Genomic DNA, 11285 nt, shown 5'->3' with positions numbered 1-11285 from the left:
TCCCTCTTACTCTCCCTCTCTCTCTCTCTCTCTCTCTCTCTCACACACACACACACACACACACAAAATTAAACTGCAGAACAATAACAGCAGACATGGTGAAAAGGCTTCAAAAATATATTTTTTTGTCCTTGAATTAGAGTTTCATGAATGTAGCTCAGGGTGGTCTCAAATTCCTGGGCTCAAGTGAACCTAGCACCTGGATCTCCCAAGTAGCTAGGCTAGAGGCACATGCCACTATGCCTGGCTTAACACTGTTTTTAAATGGATCCAGTACATTAAAGTAGCATGCTAATTTTTGAACAACGATAATTAGATTACTTAAAACCTCATCTTTCCAACCAGAACAATCTGTAATAAACTCTATCCTACAAGCAAGTGTATCAATTCTGAGAGATGATGTCCAGATTTGCAATGTGCCTCATGGTTGGCCTCCCATGGGGACAGTTCCAGGGGTGGTCCATCTCACCCATGTGGGTGATGAGCTTCTTCATCTCGCTTGTATTGAGAGCGGTTCCAATCATCACCTGAGTATGAAACAAAAGTGGAGAGTTTGGGCTTTGTTAAAGCATCCTTGGAAGCACGAAGATCGTTGAGACCAGACAGAAGCTCCCCACCTTCACAGTTCGGGCTTTCGTGGCACAGCATCGTCTCTCAATGGTCCCACATGACTTCACTTCTCTACTCTCACCCTGGCAACCAGAGTGGTCCTGAGTGCCACTCTTCACTCAGCAGGCAGCGAGGAATCTTATTATTTAAGTTTACTTTTTGGTGTTTGTGTACATGTCCCCACTAACTCATTCCTGAGCACAAGGAGGCCAAAGGTTGATAGACTGATGTCTATTGCTGTTTACCTTAGTTTTTGAGACAGGATTCTCTCACTGAACCTGTATCTCGTTATTTTGGCTGGACTGGCCAGCCAGTGAGCCCCTGTCTCTACTTCCCCACAGCTGGGATTTCAATTGTGCACCACAACTCAATATTTTATGTGAGTGCTGGGGATTTCAATTTAGGTTCATACTTGTACAGAAAGCACTTTTCATGCTGAGCTGTCATCCTGTGGCGTTCAAATATGCTTGGCTTATGGGAAGTGGCACTATTAGGTCTGGCCTTGTTGGAGGAAGTGTGTCACTGTGGGGGTGGGCTTTGAGGTCCTATGCTCATAGAAGAGACCCTTCTCCTGGCTGCCTGCAAAGAAGTCTTCTGGGTCAAGCTGTAGAACTCTTGACTCCTCCAACATTATGCCTGCCTCCATACCGGCCATGCTCCTGCCATGATGATAACGGAACCTGTAAGCCAGCTGCAATCAAACGTTGTGTCCTTATAAGAGTTGCCTTGGTCATGGTGTCTGTTCACAGCAATGAAACCCTAACTAAGACACATTCCAATCCATATTTTTTTTTTCTTCTTGAAGATAGGGTCTATGTTTAACCGTGGCTAGTCTAGAAATCATACATCAGGCCTACCTACTAGAGATGATCCTACTGCCTCTGGCTCCTGCGTGCATATATTATAGATTTCAGTCACCATGCTAGAAAAAAACAGCTCTTTTTAAAAGTCTACCAGGTCACTCACTGCTCTTTCCAGCTCTTCCTTTACCCAAGTAAAATCTAAGTCCTTGCATATCTGTGGTGATTTGAATGAGAATGGCTCTCATAGGCTTATATCTTTGAAGGTTTTGTTCCCAGTTGGTGGACTGTTTAAGAAGGATAAGGAGGCGTGGTCTTGTGTCACTGGAGGTGGGCTTTGAGATTTCCCCATGCCAAACCAGTCTCTCCCCCTTCCCTCCCAGTCTCTCCTCTCTCTCTGCTGCCTACAGATCAGAGTATAAGCATTTAGCTACTGCTCCAGGACTGTGCCTGCCTGCTGCCATGCTCCCTACCACAATGATCATGATTCACATTCTGAACCTATAAAAAAGCCCCCATTAAATGCTTCCTCTTATAAGTTGCCTTGGTCATGGTGTCTCTTCATAGCAATAGAACAGTATAGACAATATCCCCGTATACAACCGTCTTCCCTACCACACTGGCATATGATCCTTATGTGCACATGCACAAAGCAAGCCTTGGAACCAGAGAACTAGCCATCTCTGGGCTTGGCATGTGCTTTCCTTGTGTCTTTTTTGCAAGTGTTCCTCCTTCAGGCTCCTGCTCAAATGCCCTGTCTACTCTAAATGAAACAGCATGTTTGTTTCTCTCTCCAGAACATGAGGAGCTTTGTGACATGCATGTGGAAAGTGGATGTTACAGCACACCCAAACATGCTGAGACTCTGAGAAACAGGTAGATTGGGACACAGATAGGCCTAAACCCCTCCATTTCCATCTTTCTTCCTATTACAGCACATGAAGTGTCCACCAGGTGTCAGCACAGACCTAGAAGTAGGGACAAAGCAGGGTGCTGTCACACTGTGGGCAGAAAAACAATAAGCAAGTTAACAAATGTCTCATATGGGGTGACTGAGGGGTGACTGAGGGCAGAAGGGAGTCAGGCATGTGAAGAGCAGAAATAGTGGATCTATGTGGGAATAGCAGAAAGAAAGGGTCTAAAGAAATAGGAGACAGTGACTGCAGTCCCTGGCTGTGAGCAGAATGAAGGAAAAAGGGCTGGAAAGGCAAGCAGGGACTTTTATTATACGTATGTGTCATGTGGATGTGGGAGACAGAAGCAATCCCATGAGGGTCAGTGCTAGACACAGGAAGGGAACTACAACACTGCATCTGCCAGGGCAAGAGTGGAGAAGTAATCCATGGCCCCACAGCCCTCTACTCAGACACACAGAGGGGGAAAGTGCCTGGCACGACTATCTGCACAGACCACCTGGCTCTGACATTTACTGTCACTACTAGATAGGGTGGCTTTGTGTCTGTTTCCCTCAACCAAGTATTTGTGACTAGAAATCAAACCTGATCAGATTCTGGGCTCTCTCTCTCTCTCTCTCTCTCTCTCTCTCTCTCTCTCTGCACGCGCACAAACACGCACCACACCAGCATTCCACAAACAAAACTCTTTCTGAGGGCTGGCTAAATGGTCAGAGGGTGAAGGGTACAATATTGTCATGCAATCTCCATACATGCTCCATGGTATGTACATACCCCTTCTCCATACATGCTCCACATTATATAACAAAACAAAACTTGTCCCTGGAGTAATTTTACCCAGTCTGAAAGCTTTGAATCATATTGTCCTAGTTAGTATTATCATTGCTGTGATGAAACACCATGACCAAAAGCAACTTGGGGAGAAAAGGGTTACTTCACTCACAGTACCATATAAAACTTCATCAAAAGCAGTGAGGGCAGGAACTCATAAACAGGGCAGGAACCTGGCAGCAAGAACTGCTCAGAGGCCATGGAGGGGTGCTGCTTGCTCCTCATGGCTTGCTCAGCCTGATTTTTCAATAGAACCCAGGACCACCAGCCCAGGGATCACACCAGCCACAATGGGCTGGACTCTCCCCATCAATCAATCACTAATTAAGAAAATGCCCTCCAGGCCTGCACTAGCCTGGTCTTATGGACCCATTTTCTTGAGGTTCCTTCCTCTCAGATGACTCTAGTTTGTGTGAAGTTGACATTAAGATGATCCCTGCAAACATATGTAAATCTGACCTGCAACCCAGACATCTCCCTCAAGCCCAAGGCTGTCATGTTGCTCTTAGCCACTCTACTTACTGAACAATGGGCCTCACAACAGCAAACCTACAGCATAGCTCCTAACTGTTTGCTTCCCAGAGCTGCCATCCCCTCTCCTCTGCACTCCGGGTTTGGCACCTCTCAGCAGTTCAGCACTTACTCTCACTGTACGCCTGAGCCTATGGGCTGTCTGCTGGGCTCTACTCTGCTCTCACACCTCAGGCAGAGGCTGCCTGTAGTTTGCATGTTTACTATTTTTTCTATCAGGAACATTTTTACCCATGGAGGCTCTATCTCACCAAGGGAGCTCAGATGGCACTCATCTTGTTCCCCACGTTTTTCTGTGGTCACACTCTGTCTGAACTTCTGTACTTACTGTCATCTAAGGGGTCATTTGTTTGTGTCTGTTTCTCTCACCTTCCTTACTTTTATATTCCCACACTTGGAACAGGACAGGTTCCTACATAGGCTTAAGGGATTGCTGGATAATACAGGAATGTGGCCACGTGACAAGAGTTTCTACCATATTTGGATGCTGGGTTAATAGTCAGCCATAACTACCATTTCCCATACAAATAGGAGAGGCACAGGACTCAGTAGCAGTGACTACAAACAGCTCTTGTGGGATACTTGTGACTAAATGGCTCTACTTGAGTTTTGACGGTGGTGTCTCAGCCTGGAGGCAGGAAATATTTCTCAATGCAGGTTGGCAGTACTCATAAGGCCCACAACTGAAGCAGGTACACTCAAAACTAACTGCCAAGCTCAAGAAAACCCTGAGATAAAACACTGCTTAGCATCTGCAGAGAATCAACAGCAACCCTACCTAGAGGTCAAAGACAATGCAGACCTGGTTGTCATGCTATGCCAATAGACAATGTAGCTCTCTATGTCTTATAACCATCATGAAGGTGCTTAACAGCATCAATCAAACCAAGAGCTGAACTGAGAACTCCTTTGGGCCCTCAGGCCCCAGGATTGGAGCTTATTTTACTTACAGACTTCCGACAGGCTCTGGAAGCAAACATCTGTCTGACTCTTGAGGGCCGGCACATGACCCCAGGGCTGTCACTTAGCATAAAGATCAGTTCATCTATATCTTGGGGTCCAAAGGTCCAGTTTTTACTAGTTGGTAAGGAAATCAATTTAGCCCTTTCAGTGACTGGAGCTAAAAGAAAACAATTGAGGAAAATCTATTATTGGAGAAAAGCATTTTCATCCGAGGCACACCTAAGTAAGGGCAAGAACCCACGCTTCAACGTCCCTAAAATATAGGGCCCTACAGTCCTAAGTGTTAACTCACCATCCTCATCAATGACAAAGTCAAAGCCATTCTTTCTGAATATTTCCAGATTTTCTATCAGCACAGCTTCATTGACAGCAGTTAAGCTCAGAGTCTGGGGTCTGGAAAACAGGAGATTCAGACTACAATATAAACTATAAATAGGGGCAAATATGTGCCTACAGAGTAGAAATGAAAGCAGAATACTACTTCCATGGTGATTTATAAAATATTCTTTTTAAAGGCCTTTATGGAACAGACATGGTGCACAAATCTTCAATCCTTTGGGAGGCAGACGCAGACGGATCTCTGAGTTTGAGTTCAGCCTGGTCTACATTATGAGACCTTTCCTGAAGAGGTCTGCACTGTTCTACACCAGGCCTAATATATTCAGTTACCCTCCACCAGTAGGATTTTCTGGCCACCCAGTGAACATCATTTCAGATGGCTAAAAGGTGGAGATACCTAAAGAACCTATTAGTGTGGGACCTCAGGTAGATTGGTTAACATCTCTGCGTGTGCATAATTTTATCACCGTGAGCTGGCAATGGCAACAGTAACTACCTGCTCTGTTATCTTGGATCAAATGAATAAATTGCCTCAACAGTTTTCCATGTAACAGGCACTCAATAGGGGAGCTGTGATTATCATTATGTGAAAGGTGGGAAAGCGTGCCGTACAGATATCTACAGCAAGCCCACATGTACGTGTCTTCCGCACAGCAGTTGGCATAAGCTATTTCTTCTGAGATGGTGCCCTGGGAACTCTGAAGCCTGTGTGCACCCACGTGATGAGCCTCTGCGCCTGCAGCACCGTGTGCTGCTGAAGCATCTCAAAGTTGTACTTCTCATCCGCAGCGTGCTGGTCCACCAGGAAGAGGTCCTCTTTCAGTTTGGTTACTATAAATCCCAGGTTAAACTGACCCAAGATCTCCATCTCTGCAAACATCGATTTACTGCAAAACATTAGTTACAAGATATCTTTGAAGATTATCTCTGATTGCACAAGAGAACACATTAATAAAAAAAAAAGCATAAACTAGAAAAGGTAATAATTGTGCTTCCTAAACATAACCCCAATTATCCATACAATCAGTGCTCCAGAGACAGTCTCAGTGACTACTACCAATAATTTGGCATATGTGCTTCTACACCTTTGCTCATATATGAATTTAAGTTTTAAAAATGAAGAACTATGAGCCTTTATTCTGCTCTATTCTCATCATTTAGTAAATCATAGATTGTATTTTAGGTACACGCACATATAGACCTACAAATAGGTTTTTTTTTTTTTTTTTTTAAATGGTTCTTACTATGTTGTTTAGGCTTTTGAACTCCTCCTTCTTCAGCCTGCCAAGGAGCTGAAATTACAGGTGCAAGCCTTCAACTCCCAACTTCTGTTACTCACTCTAGCCTCAACCCTAGAGTTCTCCTACTCCACCCTCCCAGGAGCTGATATTTTGCTCTTAATAACTGTATTGGAACTCAGTATGCATACTCCATAGTTCATCTAATAAATCCTCTCCTGATGGATGTTCAATTGTTGCTAATCTAGTAATGCACACAAAGCAGCAACAAATTCCAGGAGAAATGCTTATGTGGTCTAGCAAAGCACAGTGAAGATGTGGAGCCAACACTTGATCTGAACAGGTGACTAGCAAGATGCCCTGGGGAACAATCTCAATCTGCCCTGCTTCCCAGACGGCAACCTGGGGGAAAAGTCCATACTAGTTCAATGACCTGGGTTAACTGAATCTCTTTCTATAACACACACAACTTGAAGCCAGGCATGGCAGTACACATCTGTAATCTCAGCACTAAGGAGATTAAGGCAAGACAATGGGGAGGTGAAGGTGAGATCAGGACTTCAAGCTCATCTTCAAGTCCACATCGAATTTCAGAATAGCCTGGGTTATGTGAAACCCTGTCTGAAAAACAAAACTAAAACAAACAAACCCAGGAAAACTGACATTATACATGTGAAGGCCAAGGAAGTTACTGACTAGAAACATCTTTGCCAAAAAGATTAAAAAGCAAATGACCAATCTGTGGGGTCAAAATCAACCTTGAATTCAGTATCAGCATCAGATAAAGGGGGCAATGAGGAGGGAGGGAGGGAGGGAGGGAGGGAGAGGAAGGAACACTGGCAAATCTATCAGGGAGCCTGTGATGTGGGGAAGCCCCTGTGTAGGGTTGTCTCCACAGGAATCTCAAGCCATAGGATGGATCCCGGTGCTAAGGGAGGGCCACACTTGAGTCCTACTCCAGAAAGGAAGAGACCATCCACACAGTGCAAGACATGAGGACATGCAAGATACCTAGAGGAGCCAAAAACTGAAGCTCTACAAAGTCAGCCTTCATTCAGTCAAAGTAATCAATCACAAGCCTGACCAAAATACCGTTAAGAACAAACAGTACCTAATCTCTTTCCTGAGTTCATCCTCTGCTGCTTGATTGTCTCCAGGGCAGATCTTGGCCCTAAATTTCCTGTAATTCTGTTCATGTTTGTGTTGCAGCTTTAGGTGCTGTAGCTGCTTCACTCGTTTAGCTAAAGAACTCATAGAGAAGTCAAGGAGCACTATTTTCTTATTAATTTTTATGGCTACATCGACATCAGCTGCTGAGGTGTTCTGAGGATCAAGCAATCTTTGAGGAATGTCAGTATTTGAAGGCCTTTCTTCTGTCTTGGAACGCTTAGCATCTGGGGGTGAGAGACGAGTTGGAGGTAAAGCTCTACATTTGTATCCACTGTCTTCCGGCTCCAAATGGTATTCTGTACCTGGAGGACGGCAGTCCACTTCACCACAGTTTATGTTTTCCTGAGAAGGTCTGTCTTCTGGGGAGCTCACATTATAGTCACTGCTAAAGCTACTGGGCACTTCTGGGGTGCTGAACCCTTCCTCAGAACCGGCTGAGGTGCTGCTGAGTCCTGAGTCTTTTTCTATTTTCTTTCTGTCCATACAGTTGCCAGGGCTGTCTGTGGGACTCACCGATTTGTCCAGCGAGCCACGCAGACCTCTGTAAGAGATGACGTCTGAAGGATAAGAGGATAACACACTCCTTTTCTGACTTGGAAAACTCTGTTTCCGTTCAGGAGTCTCTGGGCCCCTAGACTTGACCTCTGTGGTAGGGCGAAGAGAAAAGGCCTCTCTCAGCCTGGAGATGGATGCCACCCTTTTCTCATCTGCTGTGATCTTCAGTGAAGGAAAGCTATCTTGCTCTCCTGACACAGGCTTTTCTATTTCTGCAGTATGCAGCTTTACTAAGTTACCTAGTAGAGAGAAACAGAAAACAGTGTCAGGGAGTATACTGAACGGGAACAAGAGGATTATTTTTATGTGAACAGGCATTTCACAAAGCAAGAAGCCAAACTGCAAATAAAATATAGCAACATTGGCCAGAATCCATCATAAAGGAGATATAAATGAAACCTTAATGTATGCACATCTGTGGCCCAGCTCTGTTCCTAAATCAGAGATGCCTACCCATGCTGAGAATGATGTCATACACCTATGATCCCTGCACTGAGAAGGCAAAGATAAGAAGGCAGAGAATTCCTGGCCAGCCTGTGAGAGATTATGTCTCAAAGAAACAAAACCTGAGAGATGACTCAGGAGTTAAGAGTGCTTTTCACTTTCTCAGAGGATTTGAAGTTAGTTGCCAGCACCTATGAGGGTAGCTCACAACTATCTATAACCCCAGCTCCAAACGTCCTTCAGGACTCTGAGTATTGCATAAACATGGCACACACATCATTTTTTCAAATCTTAAAACAAAACAAAGCAGGAAATACTTATACTTCCCGGAAGATGTCAAAGAGTGCTCACGACAGCTCTTTGCAGCCCCATACTGAAAGCAACCTGAAGACCCACATATATATACACACACAAAGATTGTGATATTTGACTTGAGTGGAATACTGTATAGTCATGAGAAAGAATGACTGTATGAGCTGGGCGGTGTTCCAGGACAGCCAGGGCTACACAGAGAAACCCTGTCTTGAAAAAAAAAAAAAATGACTGTATGAATGGACACATTTGACTTTGATAGATTCTATAAAATAATCACAAGACAGTACAAACTGAATGATCCAAGTTTATCAGTCTCAGTCTGCCCAGGCTTGCCCTCAACTGTAGATCTTCCTGCCTCAGTCTTACAAATGTTGGTGTCACCACACCTGGCCTTCATAAACGTTTAAAAAATGTGATAGCGTGTGTGTTCATGTGTGAGACACACACGCTATGAGTGTGAAAGTCAGGAGAACCTCAAGTGACACCCAAGCGACAATCCTCACCTTTCACCTTAAGACTTTTTTTTTTTTTTTTTTTTTTTTTTTTTTTTTTTTTTGGTATTTTCGAGACAGGGTTTCTCCATATAATACTGGCTGTCCTGGAACTCACTCTCTAGACCAGGCTGGCCTCGAACTCATAAATCCACCTACCTCTGCCTCCCAAGTGCTGAGATTAAAGGCGTGTGCCACCCGTGCCCCGCCATTTTTTTTTAAAAGGCAAGGCCTCACTATGTCTCCCTGAATGGCTTGGAATTCACTCTGTAGACCAGGCTGGCCTCGAACCCACAGGGATCCACTTGCCTGTCCCCTGAGTGCTGGGAATAAAGTTGTATACCAGTTTGTATAGCCTCTAATTAAAAATAATTTCTACCCTGATGTTTTCTCTTTACTAAAAAGATTCTACTTCATGTCAAAAATCACTGAGCGAGAAAAAAAGGAAGTATCACAGCAGCGTCACTTTTAGGAGGCCACGTCACTTTTAGGAGTCCGCGTCATTTCTAGGAGGCTGCGTCACTTTTAGGAGTCCACATCACTTTTAGGAGGCCGTGTCACTTTTAGGAGGCCATGTCACTTTTAGGAGGCCGTGTCACTTTTAGAAGGCTCCGTCGCTTTTAGGAGGTCGTGTCACTTTTAGGAGGCCATGTCACTTTTAGAAGGCTCCGTCGCTTTTAGGAGGCCGTGTCACTTTTAGGAGGCTATGTCACTTTTAGGAGGCCATGTCACTTTTAGGAGGCCGTGTCACTTTTAGAAGGCTCCGTCACTGTATTTTTCTTACCTTCGACATCCAGCAGTGGCTGCTGGTTGACATTAAGCTTGTTTGCATCACTGTCGAACATTCCTATCAAGGAAGTCTTTAAAACTGCCAGCAAAAGCTTCTCTTCCTGTAGTAGAATTTGCCTTTTATCTGGAGTTACGTTAATATCAACACATTCTAAGGCAAAGAATAAAAAACATGCCTGAGCTCACCTTTAGCAATACGATTTTAACCATTTACTATTTCATTCATTTGTACCAGTAATTAAAGCCAGTCAAGATTAAAATAATGGTGTCCAGACTAGTATACATGAGTAAAAGTTTTTTTTTTGGGGGGGGGTATATACGTATATGCATGTATGAATGTTTGTGTGTGTATGCACACAAATGTGTGGCTGAATATACATATGTATATATAGAGGCCAGAAGTAGACATCAAGTATCTTTCTCAATTTTTTCTCCACCTTATTTTCAAGATAGGGAATCTAACTGAGTCTAGAGCTCACCAATTTGGCTAGACTGGTGGGTGACTAGCTCTAGGTATTCTCCTACTGCTACCTCCTAGCCCCAGGGTTATAGGCATGTGCTGGTGTACCCAGTTTTTTATATGTGCGCTGCGAATCTGAACTATGGTCCTCACACTTGCCCATTAAGCACTTTACCTACTGAGCCATCTCATCAGTCCATAAAAATACCTCTTTAAATAAATGAGGAAAAATAACAATCTTATATTTATTTAAAAAAATAATTATTATATCATCACTATCTTTTGTAGATAGTATCTCAAGTACCCAGGCTGATCCTGAACCTGCTACGTAGCTTAGGATTGTTGGGCAGCTATCCTGGAGTATGAAGTACAGCAGCAGAAACAGGAGAGACTACCTCAAGCTGAAGAGATGGCTTAGAGGTTAAGAGCACGAACTAGTCTTCCAGACTTTGATTCCGAGCCCACATCAGATGGCTCACAACCACATGTAATTTCAGCTCCATCAGGCCTCTGTGGTTACCTGCATTGAGTGTGTGTTGTGTGCGTGTTTGTGCATGCCCGCACACATGCCTGTGTATACAGATGCTCACGAGGACAGAGAGGGATGCTGGATTTCCTGGAGCTGGAGTCACAGGCAGTTAGTTACGAGTTGCCTGATATCAGTGCTCTGCCACTATCCTGTGCTCTGCAAGCATAGCAAGAGCTTTTACCCACTGAGCCAGTTCTCCATGCCCCCAAATTATGGCTGGTTGATTGCTTTTTTTTTTTCTTGGTTTTTCGAGACAGGGTTTCTCTGTGTAGTCCTGGCTGTCCTGGAGCTCACTCTGTAGACCAGG

General features: G+C 44.3%; 1 protein-coding gene across 6 annotated transcripts in view; it reads right to left on the bottom strand.

The window, feature by feature from the left end:
- Positions 1-95: 95 nt before the first annotated feature.
- The window catches only part of Pms2 (PMS1 homolog 2, mismatch repair system component), a 24488-nt gene continuing 13298 nt past the window's right edge, over positions 96-11285 (bottom strand). For 4 of the 6 annotated variants that reach the window (XM_031338652.1, XM_031338653.1, XM_031338654.1 and 1 more), the window contains 6 exons: positions 9985-10140; positions 7337-8189; positions 5707-5874; positions 4941-5041; positions 4636-4805; positions 96-527 (listed from right to left, as the gene is read on the bottom strand). In XM_031338652.1, the coding sequence (XP_031194512.1) occupies positions 384-527; positions 4636-4805; positions 4941-5041; positions 5707-5874; positions 7337-8189; positions 9985-10140 (1592 nt within the window). In that variant the 3' untranslated portion in view covers positions 96-383. Of the gene's footprint in view, positions 528-4635; positions 4806-4940; positions 5042-5483; positions 5875-7336; positions 8190-9984; positions 10141-11285 lie in introns of those variants that run through there. The other 2 variants (XR_004109668.1, XR_004109669.1) reach the window with 2 other exon arrangements.

This window comes from Mastomys coucha, unplaced genomic scaffold (assembly GCF_008632895.1).
Source record: "Mastomys coucha isolate ucsf_1 unplaced genomic scaffold, UCSF_Mcou_1 pScaffold22, whole genome shotgun sequence".
Classification (NCBI taxonomy): domain Eukaryota; kingdom Metazoa; phylum Chordata; class Mammalia; order Rodentia; family Muridae; genus Mastomys; species Mastomys coucha.
This window is presented reverse-complemented; position numbering and strand designations above follow the sequence as displayed.